Source organism: Athene noctua, chromosome 3 (genome assembly GCF_965140245.1).
Source record: "Athene noctua chromosome 3, bAthNoc1.hap1.1, whole genome shotgun sequence".
NCBI lineage: Eukaryota > Metazoa > Chordata > Aves > Strigiformes > Strigidae > Athene > Athene noctua.
The window spans coordinates 72641961-72666300 of NC_134039.1; the positions used below are offsets into that span (position 1 = coordinate 72641961).

General features: G+C 36.3%; 1 protein-coding gene across 1 annotated transcript in view; it reads left to right on the plus strand.

Annotated features, from left to right (window-relative positions):
- Positions 1-24340, plus strand: part of COG5 (component of oligomeric golgi complex 5) — a 197631-nt gene that overhangs the window by 139901 nt on the left and 33390 nt on the right. Inside the window, exons 11-14 of the mRNA XM_074903321.1 lie at positions 6829-6910; positions 9231-9435; positions 10609-10770; positions 12771-12870. Coding sequence (XP_074759422.1) covers positions 6829-6910; positions 9231-9435; positions 10609-10770; positions 12771-12870 — 549 coding nt within the window. The remainder of the gene's footprint in view (positions 1-6828; positions 6911-9230; positions 9436-10608; positions 10771-12770; positions 12871-24340) is intronic.

A 24340-nucleotide genomic window follows, 5' to 3' on the forward strand; every position in this document is an offset into this window, starting at 1 on the left:
TCATTGGAGAAAGACTCAATTTTATTAGTTTACAACAGAAAGATTTACTTAAGAGACCCTTATTTTAAAATACAGTTTGCTAGTATGCATTCACCTAGAATGCACAGGCCTATGCTCATTTTTTCTTTCTTGAGCTTGGACAGAGAGCAGGGTGAACTAGCACTGTCTAAATGTCTCCTGGCACTGTCATTATGCAGTATTAGCACACATTCCTAATTATTATATCTAAAAAAGTTGCATAATATTACGGTCTGTGCAGAGTATTGACAATAGTAACTTTATAGTAATGGTTGAAACTAAATAGTTATACAAGATGAACACATATTTTGCTGATTGTTGATTATGGCCCCGATTCAGCAAAGCACTTAAGCACATTCTTAATTTCACATAAATAAGGTATACCATGGAAGTCAGACAGACTACCTGCATCTGTTATTCTAATGAGGGTCAACTTTGTTGAATTATAGCTTACACTAGTGATCTTTGTCCAGTTCATGTACACATTGAAGTGAGCCCTACTGTTGAGAAAATTCATTGCCATTTGTGGTCTAGCCTGCTGGATATCTTTTGTCTGATTTATGTGTGTAATTTCCATGAGCAAGTAATTCCTGTGTGAATAGTATGTATGACTGAGTACCAAATTTTTAAACAGTATGAAAATGGGTAAAGTTATAGTAGGAGGGCCAGAGTGGAATCTGATTGTTATGTTTTTCTATTTTACTCTACACAGATGCAAGTGGGTTCCCTAGGAATAACATTTTCAGAAGTAGCTAAGCGCTTCTAGTCCATATGTCTTTCAAAAGCATCTTTTTATTCCCCTGATTTTGGCCAGCAGGTCAGAACAGCAGAGGGTTGCCCTAGTTTGTGTTACTGGGCAGTTGTTCAGTTCGTTTCTGAAAACAAAGAACTGGCAAGAGGAAGACAGATATAAGCTGACTTGCACTGCCCAAGGAGTTGCATAGGGGCTACTAAATTGTTTGAGTGCCTGCTAGCTATATCAGTTCAGGGGAATAAAGTGGTCACTGGGCACAGGAACAGCAATGACAGTGTTTTTAATTCCCAGTTTGGGCTGGTAGATTATTAGTTTATGTAAGCGTAGTTTAAGTATAGGAACATTTTCACTGCAGCTTTTTATGAAAAAACATCCAGTTCTGTGGCTGATCTTAACCTCCTAACCATTTTGCAGCGGTGCAAAGTATGATTTATGTGCAGATTTTCTCTGCTGTGAGATCAAAGTAAAGCTGCAAACTTATAATAAAATCAATTAAAAAATGCTGAGTTAAATGGATCTACTTTGGGGAGGAAATTGTGTTTTGCCATTATAGTCCTACAGTTGCTTGCAATTATCATAGATCTAATTCAGTTGTATTCCATGATGCAGCAAACATATATTTGTCAACCTGAATATTGTCTGTCCATAGTTTTAGATATCATCGATTACAGTTAGGGTTCTTTCGTTGAAGAAAGAACATATTGCATGAAAGGAGAAAATAGCATTCTATTATATGCTGAAATGTAATAATTTCCTTCTGAGGGACTTTAAATTATGTATGGATTTTTTATGTAGGATTTCTACATATGCAATGTGCACCTGAAACAGTTTTGCCCCAGATAACAGTACCAGATCTCTTAACTCCCAGAGGTTTATGTGTTCTCTGCATTATTAAACACATACAGTGATGGGGGGGAAATATGACAGAATGATGACCTTTTTCCAGTGTTGTTGGTTATAGAATAGGAAGCTGTTGGAAAATGATTGCCACAGAGCTGAAAAGATAATCGGATGCAGTTCATTACTCATCTTGTCAGCTGCTCCTGCTACAAGGGATTGTATCACAAGATGTTAATCTGCTTGTGACTAGATTTCAAAGCAAGCATTTTTATTTTGGAGGGGGTGTAAGTAATTTAACATCTTTCAATTTTATTTCTTTTTGAGAAGCAAGAGAAATGGAAAATTCCCAATTTAAAGTCTCAGAATATTAATTGATAAAAATATTAGTACATCCTTGTGGGTTCTGTTGCAAAAATATGATGATATGCTGCAAAAAGCCATCTAATTGCAGAAGTTGTTCTTTTTAAGCTAATGATGATGTCGTGTAATCCTTGAATAGTAGAAATTAGTCTGCTAGCACACTTCAGTGTGTTCTCCAAAACAAAAGTATAGACACAAGACAGATTTACACTGGGAAGAATCCCTTCAGTCACTAATGCGAATGTACCTAATGCTCCCATACGTTGTCTACCAGTGAGGATATTTGCTGTATGTGTAGAGGAAGACCAGATTCATTTACTTACTTTACAGATGGGAAGATGACAAGAATGCAATTTTAGCTAGATGACATTTACTGAAAGCAAAAGGCCCAAAAGAGCAGTTACTTCCTGATACTGGGGGATGTTGCTCACAGTGCTATATGAAGCATAGGGAAAGACTTATAAACTTTTCATTACAATAGGATGAGCCAGTAGATTTGCTGTGTACATTTCAGGCAAGCAGTACTTCCCTTTCCTCTTCTACCTTCATCTTGTCTATCTTCGTAAGTTCTTGAAGTTGTTGTCCAGTGCAAGGAGAGGGACATTCCTTTAATTTCCTGCTAAGCTGGAGAAAAAACACTCCCTTTTCTACCCTTTTTTGTCTAATTTTCTAGTATTATTGTAAAATGGACTGGCACATTATATTTTAAATAGTTAAATTATAATTTCCATTGTGATCTACAGGCAGAGATGTAATCTCTATTAGAAAACATTATTTAAAGAATACGCAGTGAGATTGCTTAAAAGTACTTAAAAATAATATATTGAGTTAATGTGTAAGCAAAAGAAATTACAGGTTTAAGTTAAATAAATAAATGGTTTCTGGATGCTCATGGTTGCATATGGCACTTTTTACTCCAGCAGGAGTATCTAATGCTAATGCTTTGCTGTATTCCAATTTTGGTAGATACAGTCCACCCACTTAAATACCCCCTGGTGCATGTGTAGGCAACAGTATTCTCTAGTTCCTGCCACAAACTCTTACATGGTCTTTTGTGTGCTATTAATCAGCAGCTATATCTCACCTCCAGAGTGACTGCATCTCAGCACTGGACAAAGTGAAATATTGTATCTTACATTATAGAAAAAAGCAGTAATGACTCTGTAGATAGTGTTTTTACTTGGTGCAAAGCTGGGGCATTAATAATTATTTTCCCTAAACATTTTTGACTTAGTCAGTATGAAACATTATTTGAATTTTCTGTGTAGTTTTTCTCCTGTGTTTCTCCTTATATGTAGCTGCGAGGGTTGTCTTCACTACAAAATTCTGATAGTTAATGAACACCATTTGCCTAGGTCAGAATACACAAGTTAATGGGCAGAGGCTTAATTGGTACAGCTGTGGCTACTATGCAGATGTTTACATGAGTAATATGTATATATGTCTGACTTTACATATATATATAGGAACATATAAAAGTTATATATTTTCACAAAGACATTCAGTGTCATCACATATTACTGTTATTTGTCATCATGTTGAATCTGACAATTAAGATAGAAATGTCAGTGTGGCGGGACTAAATGCAAGTTTGTTTTCAAGACCCTTTAATCATTGCATTTTCTGGTGAAGCTATGATGGAGGTGTAGATGGTGATAGTAATGAAAAAAAAGTTGTTTGATAATGCTCTGTAAGTATTTTCCCTCCTCCATTAGATTATTTAGAAGTTGAATTGAGTTACCATGCTGAATATGCAAACATTATTCCATGTTGGGATAGAGAATATGAAGGCTAATTAATTTACTCTGTAGTTGATGTGAAAGGCCATTTGTTTTATAGTAATTTTCATGTTTTAAGTGTGAAACTGTGAAATGAAGAACTGAGTAATTTCACATTTATGCTATAGTAATAAATTTCGTTATTTTATGCAGTGCACCTCCTGAATCATTGTCTGATACAATAATTTTACTTTTCCCATTTATGAAAATCATGTACAATTTTGCAGAAAATACAAACAGAGCTATAAAATAAGTTACTTCGGTTTCTAAATTCATCAGTGTCCTCAAGCAGTCAAAAATGAGATTCCATCATCCCAGTTTATTTTCAGACTTTTGTTAATTCTCATACATTTTACAAACATGAGTCCAACAGCATAAAAGATGTTCTCTCTCAGTTCTGCACACATAACCCATAAATTTTATCTTTCTTTGAATATATTTAGAGATAAGGCATAGGGCTGGATGTATTCATCTAATCTCAGAATTTGTGAAAGCATTCTATCTGATAATCCTTTTTTTTTTTTTTTTTTTTTTAAGTTTTATATGTGTCAGTATACCTTTGACCAGTTTTCAGGTTTTATATCAGTTCTTTAAGATGGCAGTTTTGGAACTGAAACTTGAGCTTGAACTTGCCGTCTTTCAATGACTAGACCTTCAAGGGGAACGCAGTGGTATTCTGTTAATGGATGTGTCCTGGTTTGAGTGAGTGGTGGGGCTTTTTTGGTAGTACAGGAGGGGGCTACAGCAGTGGCCCCTTTGAGAAGCTTCTTGAAGCTCCCCTGGCTCCAAGTTGGACCCACCTTGGCACCACAGCTGGGCCAATTAGCTGCGCCTCTGCGATAATGTTTTTAAGAACGGGAACCTGGGAGGAGCCATGGGAGTTGTGAGAAGAAGTTGTGAGGAGAACATTTAAGTGAACACTGAGGTCAGTGGAAGAAAGAAGGAGAAGAGGGGAGGTGTGCTAGAGCAGAGACTGCCCTGTATCCCATGGTGAGACAGCAGGACCGCCCCCCTGCCACCCATGCGGTGGAGGAGATACTGATTTGCGTCCTGTGGGGCGCCCACGCTGACCCAGGTGACTGTGCCTGAAGGAGACTGGGACCTGATGGGAAGAAGCTCCCACTGCTGTAGTTCAGAGCTGGCGGATTGTAACTCATGAGGGTGATACACACACCCGTGGGAGTGACTTATGTCGGAGTTGGTTTGTGGAGGATTGTCTCCTGTGGGAGGAGGACTGTGCTGGAACAGGGGAGGAATGAATGCCAGAAGTTCCCCCCTGCTTGAGGTGGAAGGAGCAGCCGGGCTGACTGCACCCCCCATTCCCTGCGCCCTGCACCGCTGGGGGGGAGGCGGGAGAGATATCAGGAGCAGAGCTGAACCGGAGAAGAAGGGAGGGATGGGGGAAGCTGTTTTCACAACTTGGTAATGCTGCTCACGGACCTACTCTGCCTGTGGTGGTGGTGTTAGTATCTGTATTAAATTTATGTTGTTTTTTACTTCCCCTAACAACTGTTCTTTGACTGTGCCTTAAAGGATGAGGTCATCCCTCTCTGTCCTTATCTCGTTTTTCCGTGTCTTTTGCTTTTCTCCTTCCCAGTGCTGGGGAGGAAAGGGGATGAGCCGTGCTTTTACTTATTTTCTTCTTAGCGCTGGGGAGAAATTCCCCCACATTCCATGGGGGGAATGGGGAAGTGAGCAGCTGTGTGCTGCTCAGTTGCCCTCTGAGCTCAACCCACGACAGGATGGCCTTCATTGTTTTGCATGTTATTGCCAATGCAAGTGAATAGAGTTCATTCTTTCTTCCTCTGTCATCTTAAGTAGTAATTCACTTTGGAGTAGCTGAATTTTGTATTTGATAGCTAATCTCTTTTTTGTGGTGCTGTGCAGGGCAGAAGTTAAATTGACACTTTAAAAGGGCTTGTGTTATTAACAAGGACTAGGGTTTGTTGTTTTTCTTTTTCTTGTTTGTTTTGTTGTTGTTTGTTTTGGTTTTTTTTTTCATTTTTCTTATGGTGAAGACACTGGCAGTGCCAAAAGGAAAGCTGAGAAAATGCATCCCTCTTTGACAATGATTTCAGCGTTGACCCCTTGCTTAAAACCAGCTTTAGCAGTGAATGTTGTGGTTTAATTTAAAACCTTGGGTGTTTCAGTGAGTCAGGATAGAAACAGCCAAGTGCCAGCGTAAGATCCTTAGAATTGCTGACATTTGTCATCACTGTTGGCTGTTTCAATTTTTCATTCTGAGCACTTTGTGCTGATTATCATTACTATAGTAATTTGGTCAAACTGGTTTATTTAACCATAGGGTCAATACATTACATGTATACTGTGCAATGAAGAAAACTGTCCAGAGTGACCTTCCCTTTCCCATGAAAACACTGGACAGCCTTCCTAACCCACCTAACAGGTGGGTAGGACAGGATACCCGTTGGCATCTTTTGTAATTTTTTTACCTCAAACATACAGACAAGAAGAAGGCAAAAGAGAGAAAACAAAATCATGCTTTAATGCTTGAGTGTGGTGCAAGATGTTGCAGAGAGTAAGGAAACAGCCTGCCATTTCTTGTGTCCTTTTTTCAAGAATATGTACCTTGTTCTCACTTCTGGCAGCAAGCCCTGTAGAGACAAGGAGGTGAAGAGTCAGCTGTGAGGTTCACTGCATTTTCATGTGGTTTGTGTTTTTAGAAATAGGAGACTGTTCTTTGTGAGGCAGAGCAGCATGCAGTGGTTTTGGTCCCTGGTTGGGGTTTGCAAGCATGTTGTAATGGTAGTAACAGTAATTGCTGTGATGTAGCCAGCATGCGAACCCCCATGGAATGAGAAGGTCACTGCAATGCAAAGAGATTTTCTAACAGCTCCCGAGGTGTGCTGCTTTGGTCCACACTCATGCCCCTAGAGAGCTGGGAGCATTTCTCTCGGACTTGAAGGAAAATATTGCATTTTTTCTGGCTTTAAACTTGAGGAAAACTTCTCAGACTTCACTTACTTCGGTTTTGTTCTCAGTGATGGTTTGTATTGTTTAAAATTCTTTGAAAGCGTGTATTTTAAAATTTGTATTTCTTTTGTCCCTTGCTATCAGGATGGCCAGTCTGATATTTTGTACAAATTTTGGACTGCAGTAACTCAGACACTTTCTTCTCAATTTCAGTCAGCAACAGACTGTAAGTATTCAGTATAAATGATTTGTAATGTGTTGTGTAGTTATTTTGAATCTCATTTCAGTAAGCCATTTGCTCATTATCTCCTCTACTAGAACTAAAGCAGCGGTTCACTCAGTGCGGGGTCTGTGAATTTAAAACTTCTTGGTTTTGTAACCAAACGGGGTAATAATCCTAAACTATAGTTGAATTTTCAGAAAGAAGTATTTCCTACTTCATTAAATAGTCATTATCTAATAACAAAAACATTTTTGCAACTGTATGTGAAGGTGAAAATGTTTGGAATGGTACATTATACTTTCCAAAGTGAATAGGTTTGCCAAATTCAAAAATAGTAACTTGATTTTAAAGAGCAGTTCTTACAGTCTTTTCTTGTTAAACACTGATTAGTTGTAAAAATCTGATTTTAGCCATTTTTGAATACCTTTATAAATAGGAGTTGAGTTTTTAAAAATTGTGTCTTGTCTAAATATAGATATATGGCTGGTGTTTTGGCTATACACAATATTCTGTACATATGTAATACACAAATAGCAGATACAATCAAGGAATATTAAATAAAAATCACGTATAAATATGACAGTACTATTACCAGAACATGCTAATGCAGCATGCAGTTGGTTCATAGATGAGTTTGGTGCTTTCATACAGTATATAAAGTGGATCTTTTGCACATATACATATAAAGTGCGTAAGATTTGCATGCATCTTTGTGAGCTCAGCTATTGCCATTGGCCCTTCAAAATTTGGTCCTTCCAGGCTTTATAGCAGCAATATAATTTTGAGGAACTAGCTGGCTGATTCATGCTCAGTGGTTGCTAAGTAACTAGATGGTCCCAACAGAAAATGTATTCATCTTGTGTTAAAACATACTAATTTTACTGTTTGCCTTACTCATTACTTTAACAGCAGTATGTATATACCCGGAATCTCATATGTTCAAACCAAACACGTGCTACCTGTTTTCAGCACTGGGTTTTAAGACTGTAAAATTGTGACATCAGTTAATGGGATCAATCAGCATTTCAGAAGTAAGGGAACTCTTAACATTTGTTAGCAATACTTTGACAGATATTCAAAAATATTTTATTACTTATGCTTTTTAATAATGTTTTCATATAAATGTTTAGAGGGAGTAGTTGGATGTTTGAACTGTGAATAATGTTTTTACTTTGCTACAGCTGAGTTTTGGGGAAACAATGCTTACAGCAAGTAGACTTTTTCATTAAAGCGATGCATCTATACGAGAATGTTCATTTTTTTCACATATAGATTCTAAGTGATTGAGTCCACTGACATCAGTCACAGACCTTTGGATCATATAGATCAGAGGAAGACAAAACAATATTAGAAAAACTGTAAAAATAGGAGTTCATGGCAGTTTACAGAATTTGATAATAGATCACGATATTTTGTGAGGTTGGAACAGTCTTTATAAACATAGCTTCATGACCTGAAATAACTCTGTATTTGATAATAAATGTGAATCCTCCAATATTCAAAATTTAAATATATTTGAGTTGGAAAGACAAGCTGGGTGAAGTAAGGCAGATGTCTGGAGCCTGAAAAACCTATGAATGAACGGAACAGTGTTAATCTCTTAAAGTAATGGGAAATCCATAAAATATGAGCGATGTTAGATCAAGATTAACATCAGTTGCTAAAGCACTTGTACATTTGTTTCATTTCCTGTTACTTGTGGCAAGTCTTTCAGGGCTGAAAATAATGCTAATTTTTCTGCTGGCTTTGTCTGTCTTTATTTGACAAGTTTAGGAACTGCATTTTTTTAATTAACATTAACAACTGCATTGTTTTAAGAAGTATGTGTAAAAGCATATGCTTCCCTCAGATTTCTTGAGACTTTAGCTCATAGAATTTATCTTTTTCTGTTGTAAATGGCTATCTTCAAAGTTGCACAGCCCTACACTTTTCCCCCATCAAGCTATTGTTAGAAAATCTCTAGATTTAGAGAGTTCTAGTCACACTTTGACCTTAAATGAATTATAATAGTAATAATTCAGTTTGATACCAAATGTTTTACAACCATGATTAGTATCTTTATTGTATAAAATAAATTTTCCACATCCGGTCTTCCAGTTGTGGATTTTATACAGGTGCTTTAGATATGTCCTTTTGTCAACTGCATTTAATGTGATAGCTCATGACACTCTGAAATTAAGTATAAATATTATATTGTTAATATTAAAGATAGGATAACATTCTATTGCATTCATTAATATAAATGCAAGGATACAGGGATTATATGAATAAAAAAATTAGTTTGAACTTAGCAATGCATGTTGCTTACTGCTTTATTTTGCAGCCTCTATGTTTTTGAAACAAGCTTTTGAAGGAGAATACCCTAAACTACTGAGGCTTTATAATGACTTGTGGAAGCGCCTGCAACAATATAGTCAAAATATTCAGAGGAATTTTAACACAAGTGGAACTACTGATCTCTTTGCTGAACTACAACAAATGGAAGAAGATACACAGGACATATTCATGCAAAAAACTCAGGATTATGAGTATGTATTATGAACTCTAAGGCAATAAAATGTAAAGCTTTGCACCCTGCAAGAAAACAGAATATTTTAAAGAAGTCAGTGTCATTCATTCAAATTATCAGAGGAGGAAAATTTTAAAGGTTGTTTGTTTTTTTTTTTTTCCCCTCTTGCATTTATTGCTTTAATACTATTTTAGAGCTGTAGAATTTTCGTTAGGTTATATAATTAACAGTGCTGGATTTTCTCGTCTTTCACAAAGTCCTTGATTCTGAAACTAGTTTTATCTTTTTGTCTCTTCCAGTGAAAAAAAATCAAATGATGGAAATTCAGATTTGTATGTGTTGCAATTATAGCAGTAGTTTTCTCTTAATGATACCACAATCATTAGAGTATGACAAATGTTCAGTTTGTTATGATTCACAGTTTTAATGTTTATACATTGTAGAATAAACATGATCTGAGTGGTAGATATCAGAAAGATCAACCTGAAACAGGCTCATCAAGTCTATTAGGACTTCTAGACTTATGTAAGATAAAATGATTATTTTTCATGAGATTTGTATTGGCTTAAATATGTTCCTCATCTGTCAGTGGAAGACTTATCATTGACTTCAATGGAAGCAAAGTAAGTTCACCAGACTCCTGACAATGAGGTAAAATGTTTGAGAGCTAGTGCTTACTCATTTTCACAAGTAGAAATACTGAAGAGAGAAGCTTATTAAGTGTAAATTTAACAAGAGTATTTCTACTTGAAGGTTCCTATATGCATATGTATACCAGGAGATCTTTTTTTTTTTTTTAATATATCATTGAGTACAAACTATTTGCTAATGAAATACGTGAATATAAAAAGGTCTTTCATTGCAGTTCTGGACATCTTGCTGATATTTTGCAGATGTTTTTAGCACTGTTTGTTTCAAGAACAATCAAGAACAATGAATTAGGGGTTCCACACAGGTCTTACAGAAAGTGCCAAGAACTGTATTGAACTACACAGAATTGCTCCCTGACTAGTTACACGGTTCAAGTGAAAAACAAGGTGTTATACACTATTAAAATCTTTTCAAGTGCATATATTTAAAGAGCAGAAAGAAAAAACAGGTTCAATACTGTGAAATTTGTATCGTCTGAAAAGATTCAACTCTAGTGTTTTAATTTAATTTAAAGCGTAGTAATTTTGTCTTATACCCACAGTCCAGAGAAGGCCTTGAAAGATTCACTGCAACAATATGAAGCTGCTTATTTGTCAAAATCCTTATCTCGACTCTTTGACCCCATCAATCTTGTCTTCCCTCCTGGAGGTCGAAATCCTCCTTCTTCTGACGAGCTTGACAGCATCATTAAAACTATAGCCAGGTATGCACACATAAAACATTTTAAAATGTAATCTTCAACACGTTTTTTCTTGTAAGCTCCAATTTTAGAAATGAGAATTCCTTAGCAGTAAAAGGTTGATTACTCTTTAGTTGTAAAACTAGTTAGTGTAAAAATTAAATCAGGGAATAGAATAGAATAGAATAGAATAGAATAGAATAGAATAGAATAATTTCAGTTGGAAGAGACCTACAGTGGTCATCTAGTCCAACTGCCTGGCCACTTCAGGGCTAACCAAAAGCTAAAGCGTGTTACGAAAGGCATTTTCCAAATGCTTCTTAAACATTGACAGGCTTGGGGCATCGGCCACCTCTGTAGGAAGGCTTTTCCAGTGTTTTGACCACCCCTGCAATAAAAAAATACCTCCTAATGTCCAGTCTAAACCTCTCCTGGTGCAGCTTTGAACCATTCCCATTTGTTCTCTCACTGGATACCAGGGAGAAGAGTTCAGCACCTCACTCTCCACTTCCCATCCTCAGGAAGATGTAGAGAGCAATGAGGTCACCCCTCAGTGTCCTTTTCTCCCAACTAGACAAGCCCAAAATCCTTAGCCACTCATCATAGGACATGCCTTCCAGCCCTTTCACCAGCTTTGCTGCCCTCCTCTGGACACATTCGAATAACTTAACATCCTTCTTAAATTGTGGGACCCAGAACTGCCCACAATTCTAAAGGTGAGGCTGCATCAAGGCTGAATACAGTGGCATAATCACCTCTCTATTATTATTTAGAATTCATTATACTTTTTATTATTTATTTTCTGTATTTTGCTTTTCTGGAATAACTGACATTTTAATTTAAATTTTACTGTTTAAGCTAATAGAACATTAGGAAGAGAAACTTCACACGTTGCAAATATCTGGTATCTTAATTATTCTGACTGTGTCAAAGGGAAGATGATAGTTGCTTGCCTGCAAGTGATAATACCTGATATAAATATTCTGTTAGATTGAAACAGCAAGATAATAGATAAAGATGACTATTCCGGGTGGAATTTGTAAAATGAGATGCTTAAATTACCAATAGTGCTTTTTCCCTCATAAGGTTTTGGTAAGGACTACTCTGTTTAATACAGTCTGAAAATGATGGGCATTATTCACAGTATGTGTATGTGAGTGTGTGTGTGTAATATTAAATACTGACACTGTACTTGTTAGTGGGAGTTGTACATGCTCAGAACATGCCTATTGGTGTAGTTATTGATGTTATTTTGCTCCTTGCAGAGGAGAAGGTTTAACAAATGAAAATCACAAAATTTCAGCTGAGTTTTTCAGCGTGACCTTTAGCTAAGGATGTTTGGAGCCCTACAGAGTTCTTGGAGAAGGTTATTCCTATGTCAGGGTGCCTAGTGTCTCTCCAGTTCTTGGGAGAAGTTAATCTCGTCACTAGTAAGATGACGGTCCTTGTGCTTTTAGTAGTGCATTTATGAATGTAGCCCCAACAGATGAACATCTGGGGGTTCCATGAACAAGAAATACTGGAAGTGATTTAGAAGTCTTTTACTTCTTCCATTTGTTCCCTGTCATTCGTTCCTTTGGGGCCTCTATTACTATAAAGGATTGCCTAAAACACAGCTTATTAGTTGTGTCAAGCTAAGGCGTCCCCTGGGTATTTCTGCACAGCTCCTGTAATTCCAGAGTTGAATGACTGTATATTCACCTGTAATGTTTGAAGGCTGCTGCCAAAGCTTGAATGTAGTTAATTGCAGTCAATATTTTTGAATGGCTTACTAATAGTGATTTCATTCTGAAGTGTCATTCCTAAACTTTGCTCATTTTTACTAGAATAGGAACACTGCAGGTAAAATTCCCAAATGACTTTTTCAATTGTAAACTGAATTACGGTGCTTAGAAAGACTTGGTTATATGTGTTACTCTCTCTAAACTGACATGCCACTTAACTACATGTTCATAGTTAATTCTTTATCAATGAAATACAACACTGTTTAGTTGTTAACTAAGATTTGTAACCTTTGCTTCCAGTGAGCTAAATGTGGCAGCTGTTGATCCAGACCTGAGTTTAGCTGTGGCAAAAAATGTGGCCAAGACTATTCAGCTCTATGGTGTAAAGTCTGAGCAGCTTGTAAGTAATTTTAAATTTCTAAAAACTTATGGTTTTCTATGTACAATGTTCTGGGTTTTTGTAGATTTATGACATAACAGTAATCTAGATAGACAAAACCTTCAAATTGGCTTTCCATGGTATTTGGAAACATTTTCAGTTAACTTCTGCATTCAGATAAACATAGGCTGTTGTTAGCAATAAAATTTGTCTGTATAACTCCAAATTGAATTTACCATATTAATTTTTTTAAAAATCAAAATTTTTGTTGTTGTTAAGTAAAATTAAGACAGATCAATTCAGTTTAATATTTTCCAACATTTGGTTTACTATCAGTTACATGATACATTGTCTTTATGGTATTAAAATCTGTACTATTCAAATATATTTTTTCACAATTTGCAACAAAACTTGGGCATTTTTTCCATATATTTATTACTTGCCATATATTTAACTGACCCTTGATTTGTTTGCATTTGTCAAATACTTCCAGTCAACTGAATAGAGGAAGGATCCCCAAAAAGCCAGTGTGAATTGTTGTTGACATACAAAAAAAAAATTTTTAAGATCAGCAAGTTTCTCATTAAGTCTGTTGCTGAAATTTTAATGCCTTTCTTATGAAGAGATAAAGCTTAGTTTTTACAATTAATTATTTTAATTATTAGTTAAAATAAAAAATAATTATTGCAAAAAAATTTTTTTGCAGACCCACAAGAAATTATTGGCTACTTGTATTTATAAACAAGATTTTCACTTAAAAAATGTTAATTCTGAAAGCAAACTCAGGCACTGGTGACATTAATTTACTTGGCTCATTTAAAGAGAGATACTTGCTACCAATTTTTTGTAACAATTGGCTGCAAAACATTGCAGCAATTAAATTAGTATGGGTTCTGTTTACCTCTGAAATTCAGTAATACATACCTTGTTTACTATGTTGGATGAATTGTATTGGAAGTTGGCATACTAGTGTATGCCAACATACATATATATGTCATATATAACAATACATACTATGTATCCTTCTAAGAGGAACATAAGTGAAGCAGTCATGAAAGCCGTAAAGATTATTTAAAATTTTAAAATAATAATAATATGTGTTTACACTATTTTGCTATATATTTAGAGTATAGTGCTTAAATTGGGTATTCCTTTAAAGACACTGAATCATGGCTTCATAATTTCAGAGTGAAATTTGCTCATGAAAGAAATCAGGATTTCTAGTAGGTTGTGAGAGTCATTAAAGTGAAAAATACTACACTTGTGTCTCTATTTATCATGGAGCATAGTGTCAAATAGTGGCATTCAACTGGGAAAAAAAAAAATCAGCTGTAACTGTGAAAGCACCAGGGTCTGTTGTGCTCATCATCTTTGTTAATGTTTGAATCTGGCCAGGGGCTTGTTCAGGAGCATACATCATTTTGTGATCAGCCAGCTGATAAATTCTTAAGAAACCCTGGAAAAAAGCATATGTAGCAATAAGCTGACAAGTATATGATTTGTGGCTTTGTGTTAGCTGACCTTAAACTAGAAGAATGTAGGAGTAAAGAGGGAATCTGAGACCTTGAACTTCTTGAATTTGACAACTGAAAATAAAACATGAAACTTTGAAAAACTAAGTGACAGGATTAGTCAAACTGGTGGAATGAACATGAATGTCCTTCAGGGATATACCTGCAAATTATAAACCATTATCAACTGTGTATTCCACAGCTACGTCTTTTAACTTTGTTTTTTCTTTCTTTACCAATATGCATGTTACAAAATTAAAAACTGGACAGGCTCAACACAGTTGCCAAGGCATAGGTGTATAGTGCCATTTTTTCGTGGGAGAAGAGCAAGTCGACATTGGCCTGTCAGCCCTGCATGGCCCCTGGGCTAGCAGCGAAGCCTTGATAAAAGAGTGCCCAGTTGCCTCCCAAGCAGTTTCTTATATCCCTCCCAAGGCCTGCTTTTTGTCAAGACTTCACTAAAATACCATGCCTAACCTCCAGCTGCCTCTCCAGAAGGGCATGGCTCTCTCATTGTCCTGTGCCATGCTTGCCAGCCCCTCTGGATATAATCTAGAACATCTTAACGTTTTTTTGGTACCTATTTTTGGGCAGACAGATTGAGCCTGAAATGTGTACCATGTGTAGAACAGGAGCTATGTCAGACAGCACTGTTTCATTATGTTTTAGTGGTGTAGCCAAGAGTGCAGTCTTCATTCAGTCTTGCAATCCAGCCTCCAATGATAGCTTTCTGAAGCTGAGAAGGGTGACCATGTAACGTTTCCACTCAGATGGTTCATTTCTGGTAGCTATAGTAGAGCAGTGCTAAAGATGTAAATTCAATTTCCTGGAGGAATTCACAATCGTGTTCTCTTCCAAAATAAAAGTAAACAAAATAATCTCAGAATTCTCAGTGAAAGAAGATTGGGGGGAGCTTTTAAGAGTCAACAGAAATTTTTTTTTAATGTTGTAATATTGCAGGTAGATGTGAATGGTGAAAAACTGAAACGTGCACTTCTAAAAATCTTGAGACATTCTGATGTCAGGGATTTTATTTGCTCAATTTTACAAAAAAAAAAGGATTGCAATTGACTAAGATTTCATCGCTGTTTCTTCAGTTAGCTTTAGATAGGACAAATAACAAAAATGTTATTCAAGACTTTACCTTTGATTTTGCCTTTGAGTAAAAGCAACATTTAACAATCTGTACATATAGTACTCAAGCAAAAACAAGTAAGAAAAAGCAGCATCTTCCTGTGAATCCAAAACATTTCTGTTACTTGCGACTTCATACACCACTGACTTTTGGTTTTCAGCTTCTTCCACACCAAGAACTTAGCTGCTGCTGTGCCTGAGACCTATTCTTGTATTAACCAGTTCAAACAATTTGAAATGAGACATAAATAACCTGTGAGCAGTAGGTAGATCTATTCTGCTATTGGGTCAATCTTTAGCTAACCCCTTGCTGATGCCTGATGTGATTGGTGTATGCCATTAAGCCTTCAGAGTTATTGCCCTAATTTCACTCAGTGTAATTGCAGACGTTCTTACTATACAGAGTTTGAAGGGATAATTATACATTGCACTAAATGAAAAAAAATATTTCTGTTCATTTAAGTGTATTACCTTTCAACTTCACCACCCATCCTGTGTTTTGTAGGTGATGCTGAGGAAGGGTCCTTGGTACATTTTCTCTGTGCCATTATTATTTTGTCTCTTCTTATTCACATTTTCCCTAAATCAGACAACCCAAACATCTTCATAATGATTACAGAAACAGCAAGATTTCCATTTAGTCACTATTTCTACATCCTTCTTATTCCAGATTGGAAGAGAGATTAGCAAATCTGATCATCACTTTTTGGATAAGAGCAAAATCTTCCTCACCTGCATTTGCACATTGTAATCCATTGCTTACTTTTTAATGTAATGGCTACTTACTGAGCCAGAGTTTGTTCACTAGCCACTCTTTCATACAAGTGAGATAGCCCAGATAAAAAAGGAACATTGTTTTCTCCTTGATTTAAGAGTTTTCCAGAGGTGTCATCCATTCTCATTTGCAAATACCTTAAGTTACTTATCTTGATTGACACATATGAGATGTTGTGCTCTTGTTTAACTGGCCACATAAGGAAACATAGCTCTTTTGTCAAATGCTCACAATAAGTACAGTGGAGGGAAGAGATTAATGAGAAACCAGTAAGTTGCATTTCTTGAAAATAAAGAAAAAGTTGAGTAATCTGGAATTTTTTTGAGAATCCACACTGCTTAACAAAAGATAGGAGCTCACAAATCTGCCTTCTAGAGAAATTTTTACCCATTTTTATAACTGATAGTTGAGAGCTTGTATCTCACCATCTTCATTAGACACCTTTGATATAGCAGCAGTAATTGCATGGCAGGATCCTGTAGGGCAGTAGTCTCTAAACTTCATTGGTCATGCATCCCTGTCAGCAATACTTTTTCAGCATGCACCCCTCTTATATGTATATTTAGTTATGAATTATATACCTGTACTATTGAAGTTGTGATATTTTCTTCCTACACCCCAATGGATTGTCTTGCATAAAGCCTGTGGTACACGCACCCCACTTTGAAGACCACCGCTCTAGGATAATACTCTGCAGTAAACTTCCACAATAAGAAGTGAGCAGATTTTGGTTATTTACTTTTGGAAAAGAGGCTTGATTGATAAGAGGCCTGATTGATTGCAGAAGTCTTTTAAATTCATGTTTGGTTTTGTTCATATGCTACTTTAAATCAGATTTAGTTTATGTTTATGAAAATGAAAATTATAGTCACCTGTTGATTGGAAGTGAGACAAAACTGTATTTCCCCAGTTGATTACCTGTAATTTTGTCATTTACTGAGCTGAATTTTAAATGCACTTGAAATGTTGTGATTTCTCTCATAAATAAAAATCTCTTTGTTGCAACTTTGCAATCACCATGCTTTGGTTTGCCTGTTGATAGAGCTCTTTCTCTTACTGATACTTAGAACTGGGTGTCTTGTCGAGAGATGTCATGAAACACTGAGGGTTAAAAGCTCTTAAAGTTTGCAAGATGTGCACTTTTGCAAGATCCATTGCAATATCCATTGTCCTTATAGAGATTGAAGAGGGAAGAGCCATATTTAGTCATATAGTTTATTCCCTTCCCAGCACAGGACTATTTCAAACTATTTATTGTTGGGGCTTTCATTGCATTCTTTCTACTTTTAGAGTTATGATTTCAGTTACCTCACATATTGTGAGTAGAAATGTAAGTACTGTATGTACTTTTACTTTTGTGCTATTTCTGTTCAGCTTGGCATGTGGGTGGATTGAAATACACTAACACACCCACCAAGTGCACATAGATGAAATGTGTTGTGCTGTGAACATGAAAATGCAGTTGTTCAGAGAAGATGCGATTCTCCTACTTTTTGAACCTGGAGACCTCTACTAGTTTCCTCCCTAGAGTTATAGTCATCCTGTTAGACTATCTTTATTAATTGCAATCAGAGTCCTACAGCAATCCTTCCTGTTGTCTTGTGGAGGCTGTGTCTTGCTGCCTCCTCCCACCATAAGGCATCACTGTCAGAGACAAAGTGGCCTGGTATATTTTGGCCAATAAACAAGCAAGGAGTAATTTGCAGAAGCAGGATTGCAAAAATCAGGTTGCCTACTTGCTTTTCAGAGCAGGTGGGGGTGATTGTGCTGGCAACTTCTGGTGGATCAAACTATCTTAAAAAACATTTTTATATGTGGATATGTAATGGTATGCTTACATGATTGAGGCAATCACAAACTTACTTTGCTGTGCTTCCAGGTGGTAGGGCACAAATTAGCTCCACTCCAAGCCAGGGTGACCAGCTCAGCCTTGGCACCTTGCTGAGCGCAACACTCTCACTCAGCCTGGAGCTCAAGCAGAACAAGTTCATGTCTACTTGAAGTACAGGCAAAGCAAGAATCTGCATGGCCATATTACTCCAGGCAGATTTATCCTAAGGTTACGGTAGATAAGGCTAAAATCAGTGGGAGTGTGATTGCCTATAATTGGAGAGGTTCCTAAATATGGAATATTGTATTTTTATGGAGTAATATGTTTCAGAAAAGTTTGTCTAAAAAAAGGGATCTTTCCAGCAGACAAGACGCTGCAGGCAGATGATATAATGGAGATCTTTCCCACTGTCAGACTTGTAAGCAATCATAAAGAGGAAGCACTCAGAAGATGGAGAAGGAGAGTGGGTGTAATGAGGGAGGAAGGAAATAGAGAATTTGAATTGTTTTTTTATTCCCTTAACTAAATGTGGTTGGACTTGTGTCATACATCTTAACCAAAGTTGATGAATGGGGTGAAGACCCAAAATACAGGCTGTGGCCAGTGCTCTGGGAGAGCTACTAATCTATCCTTTGCCCACAACTCATGGTAGAGGCTTGGCTTCTTATCAGGACAGTGCTTGTGGGAATTTCTGATTATCAGGTTTGCCTAGTATAAGCCACTTGGAAGTTTTTAAGCACTGTACTGAGAACACAGTCCTTCCTGGCATTTTGAAGAATTCTTCTCCAGCCTTAAGAAAACATAAGGTGACAGTGTATTTTATATATTTCAAAGTTAAGATGCTAACGACCGAGTAACAGAAGTGAATTTTGAGATTAAAGATTAAAGAGAAGGCATAAGCACCTCAAAAATTAGAGTCCCCACACCAAGCCTGAAATAGTTGTCCCATATCCTCAGAGGGCAGGACCTTGATTCGCATATTGAAGATCTCTGATACCAGACACACCAAAAGGCAAAATGAGAGAGGACTTTCTATTCTGATCCCAAAACCAATGGACCACTGTACACTCAGGACACCAAGAAATTTGTATGGATTTTCTTTGGTGAATGAGGTTTTTAGGTTCTGGGTTGTTTCGAGGGAAAAGTCAACATCAGCTGATATCTGGGATAGAGAGTAGGCAGCCCCTTTCTCACTATCCTGGATCTCAGTAGTGTGTTGAGATTTATTTACATTTACTTAACTAAATATCTGAGTTACGTAATATTATACATGGTTTTAGAATGTGCACCAGTTGCAGAGTACTAGAGCAGTAATATGAGCCATAATATGTAAGTACCTATCCAAGTACAGAAAGGTTCTTGAGAAATAACTGGGAAGCTTTGATTTAGCCTGACATTGTTTTTCAATGCAATAGTGAAAGTGGATTTCAGATGTTGTAAAACAATTCTGAATCTTTAATTGGATTAATGTTTAAATGTAAAGTGACTCTGACTTAAAAATTCTGTGATTAAAACTAATATACATTATTTCTAAACTTTATTTGTTCTGGCGGTTTCCTGAGATCTACTTTTCAAATAACTGGTACTAAATAGTGTAACTGGGACTGTGTTATTTTAAAGTATTATTATCTGTCATAATGGTGAGTAACATGTACTTGATGACATGTTTTTAGTGCATTATTGATTAAGAAAGTAAATAACAAAAAGGAGCATGAGAAGTAGAAAAACGTAGCAATTAGTTATTGTTTTAACCCCTCCTTCAGTCAAATGCTTATATATCCCGATCACTCACTGTTTGTCCCCAAATGGTCTGGATTTACTTTTGAAACAGAGCATGGGTGTGGAAAGAAAAACATATAACTGTCCTCAGAACAGTAAATGTAAGTAAATGAGCTTGGTCTTATCTGTTTGAAGGCAAATTTGTATCATCGAGGCTTGTTTTGATTAGTGTTGGCAGCACTTCAAGGATCAGCAAAACGTGTCTTGTTTTGCTGCAGAAAGGCTGTGTATTAAATTGCTCCACACTGATGTTTATGTTAATGTCCGCCTCTCTCAGCTGAGAGTACAAGGTCAGTAAAGGTTTATGGCTGACACTCAGGACTTAATTTGCCATCCTAGCTGTGAACTCTTTCAGTCTCCAATATGAGATGTAACAGTAATGTCTATATTAGTCAGCAGAAGGTTCCTGGGAGCATTCCTGGGCACTGTGGCCAGCCTGCCTCATGGCTGATAGGGGCTCTCCTTCCCCAAAGCACATGGCTGCCTGCCGGTGCCCTTTCAGGGATAGTCTCCTGAGGCTGGAGAGTATTTGGGAGAGTAGTTGTTGGCCCAGGCTAAAAAACTTGCTAATGAGTGCCCTAACAGATTAGCAGTACAGATGACCACGTGCTAGACCCAGGAACCTTTCCTGGCACTGTTTGATTGCTATGGTGTAGCCAATATATATGAGACTGAATGAGAGCGACATGCAAAATCTGTGCAAGAGGAAACTTAAAATGCTGACAGATTGGAGTAATTTTTTTCTTGCATCTGGAATTCATACTTACTTCTGATGTAAATACATCTCTAAGGCAAAAGTTAGGAGATGCTGATTTCTTCTACAGTAACATTGCTTTTTGTTTTAAGATTTTCTTAGATTGCCAGAGCTTCAAAAGATATGCTTTCCTAAACATATTCTATCTGTAATGCTTGTCAGCCGTACTTGTCTTATTTTCAGATAGCGTTTGGTGTTTCTACCAGAGTTTTAGCCCTTGAAAAGAGCACAGCTGTCTGTGGCATTGTGGCTAGATGGCAACTCCAGGTACTGCTGGATGGGTGCAAGAAAACTCTAGGATATTAACTCTTTTCAGGAGTTCAGCACTTTCTTCAGGTAGCCAAATATTTCTTTGAGCCAAGTCAGATGACACCTTTTTGGATGCCCGTGCAACCAATCCCTTCTGTAATTTAATATTCTATTTTTAGTGAATCTAATGGATGGAGATACAGGCTGAGGAGCATCTATCTATCTGTCATGTTCAGATATTTTTAGAGCACTGATCTTTGTAATGCTGATCAGCACCAAATGCATTACGTAAGATTAGCATCAAAATATATATAATGGAAAGTCAGCTCTGCTGCAGTTGTTCTTAAATTATTTTTAGTATTGCCCACAAAACTTGTATGGCTCAGTGCATTATCCTGTCATTGTGCTCTGTCTCTATTCTATAGGAATCATTTTTAAAGATGAATTTCTCTTCTCTCAGACCTTTTCAATCACAGGTCTCCTTCCTGTGGCTTCAGATAAGATAGTCAGTGGTACACATTACACAGATTTTAATAAATGCCCACTTTCCATTTGGACTGAAACTGAGTCAAACAATTTATCTCTCATCATCCTTCAATCCAATTTATATTTGAACTTGTGATTTGCAGGTGCAAGATTCTAAATTCTGCTTTACTTACATCCTCAGCTACTGTTGTGTTCTTTAATGCTGCTCTGGTAGCTTAATCTTTTGCAGTCACCCATATAGATCTTTTCAATTTTCTACTTTTAGTGGATATTCAGAATTAATACCTGCTTATTAAATACCCGATCCACTAGCTACCCATCTAGAATGGGTTGAAATAGATTATTTGGGAGATGTTTTGAGTTTAAAGAGGCAGACTGTGAGAAAACAGACCATGTACTTCTCACACCACTCTAGAAAATTTATTTTTGTCTTCCAAATTTTCTGCAAAAGAGCTGATCCTTTCCTCTGAGCATGTTTAAAAACTAGTTTGTAATTACTGAGGTTTAAAATAGATCTCAACTTTCTGCGCATCCATCCCATCATTGTGACTATTTATGATATTGTGGCAGATGAGTTTTTTCATGTTTTCTTTTTTTCTGGGTTTATGGTGCATCTGATATATGATAGTCAATAGAAAATAGTCTGCTGTTTGGTTTTGGTGATACAGTTTTGAAAGTGTAATTCTGTCATGACATGACTTCACAGATCTTCCAGGATACCTCCTCCTGAGATTACAATTAAATGTGCTCTGATCTTGGTTTATATTTTTACTGTCTAAAAACAATCTCTAATTTATTAATGTTTCTTCTTGATTTGCAAATCTTGTTGCAGTTAAGAGTATGAGGAAAGAAAATGCTAGAACACCAGGTAGAATAGACAAACAGCAATTACTTTATACAAGGAATTTTCATAATGTCATTTGTAGAAGAAAAAGTGTTCATCATGCTTGATCAGAGGAATGAAGATTTAAATAAGCTGTTTTTAGTGGGTTATTTAGATGATAAGCAATATGAATGGCGTATTTTGCCCAGAATCTGAAAGGCTTAGGTGTATTATAACTGATCCAGAGACTGTATTGGAACATCTTGGCTCAATCAGTGAAATTGTTAAGAAAAGTAGAAATGCAAAGGATATAAAAAAAAATATTGCAATGATAAAACATTTGGATGAGAAGGATTGGTTCTTAGTTTTCTCTGAGTATGCATGGAGACAGGATTTTTTTCTGAACCTTTTGGTTTATACTTAACGGTTGACTAGGAAAAGGCAGAAAGAGGCTGGACTAAACAAGTTTTCCGTTGATTGTGCCCCTGTCTACCTAGTGACAAGGAAAAAAATATATATAACATGTTGCAAGAAAGAAGGACATTGTTCTAGGGGAGCAATAATTCTGGCTTCTTCTTAGGGAATTTAAAAAAATTAAGACCTCCTTTATGGAAGAAGGCATTTGTTTGGTTGGCTTGTCATATGTATTCTTAAGGAGAAATGTACCTTACACCAACCAAAACCATTTTTTTTCTCATTTAATTTATACAAGTTCCCCAAATGAAATATGTTCTAGTAGCAAGAAAACAGATGTGAGCTGTATCTCTGTTAGGATGTTTACTTGTGTTTACTGACATAATTGTGTGGTTTTGGGTATCTGCATTGTTGGGTTTTTTTGTCCACCCATCCTCTTATCTGACATAGCTAAATTTAACTCACTGAATAATTTAACAAAGTAGGGGAGAACAGGGTGGAGAAGGAGAGAGGGAATATTTCCTGGAATCACATTCTTCTAGTGGAGAGAAAACACTGTTCATGCACTGGAATTTTGGCACCAGATTTAAACTCCAGCAAATTTATGAGGCCTATGATAGTTTTGAATTGAAAAGCATGATTAATTCTCATTGTAATGACATAAAGTGAATTTCTGATTGCCTTTTTTATTATGTGATCTTAGAAGAATTAATCCATGTCTTGTATTAGATGCTGTTATATTGAATTGAGAGCTTTAATTTGTGGGTGAATCACTATTCAGGACATATTCCAACAATGAGATTTGTCTGACAGTTCCAGGGAAATGTATCTAGTCCTCCTGTCTAAATGTCGAATATTGTGAGCTTTGGATGGAAGTATGAAATGTAATAAGCTCACAAATTGTCAAGAACAGTAGTGAAATGATACTTCAGGAAAGGTTTTCAGTACATAATGGGTCAGTTGCAATGGTGTAACTAATGTGAAAGATTATGTTTTCCCCACTTCTTTTTGAGATAACGTGAATTAATTATATCAGTACCTTGAAGACATAGTGTTACTGTCATTGAAAAACTTGTATCTATGCTATTTAAATGAGAGAACCCAAAAATATGAATTCAATATTTGGCATATTAAAGGAATTCATTAATAGGTATTTAAATAGAATATGTGGGAGGCTCTTATATACTAAAATAATTTCAGAATAATTACTGTTTCACTGTACAACAATAAAAGCTAAAGATGGCAGTAGGTCTAATTTAAAAATAATCAGAAGTCAGCTAAGGTTTTTTAAGGGTTTTTTTTAATGAAAAGATGAGTTTTGTTAAAACAGCCATTAAGAAGCTACTTATATTGGTCAGAGAATATTTACAAATGTCTAGCTCATAAGTCACTTAAAAGCATTTAAACTTTAAAAATTGAATTAAAAATCTAGAGGAGAAAGATGCATTAAAAAATAACTCCATGAAACATTTTCTTCATTCTCATGTTGTCTTTTGCTGGTTAGATCGTGACTCACATAACAAATGTGTGATTTTTTTTAAGAGATACTGGCTAAACTCCAGAAAAAAATCATCCAAGCATAAAAGGCTGGGTTTGAGAGTACTGTGTACTTCATTTTATCTTACTGGGAAAGTGGCTAAAAGACTCCTTTAGATCTAGCGTGTAATTTTGCTAACAGGTAGAAAAAGCCCAAGATTGCACAATCCCTATAGCATTTTGTAAATTAAATTTTATG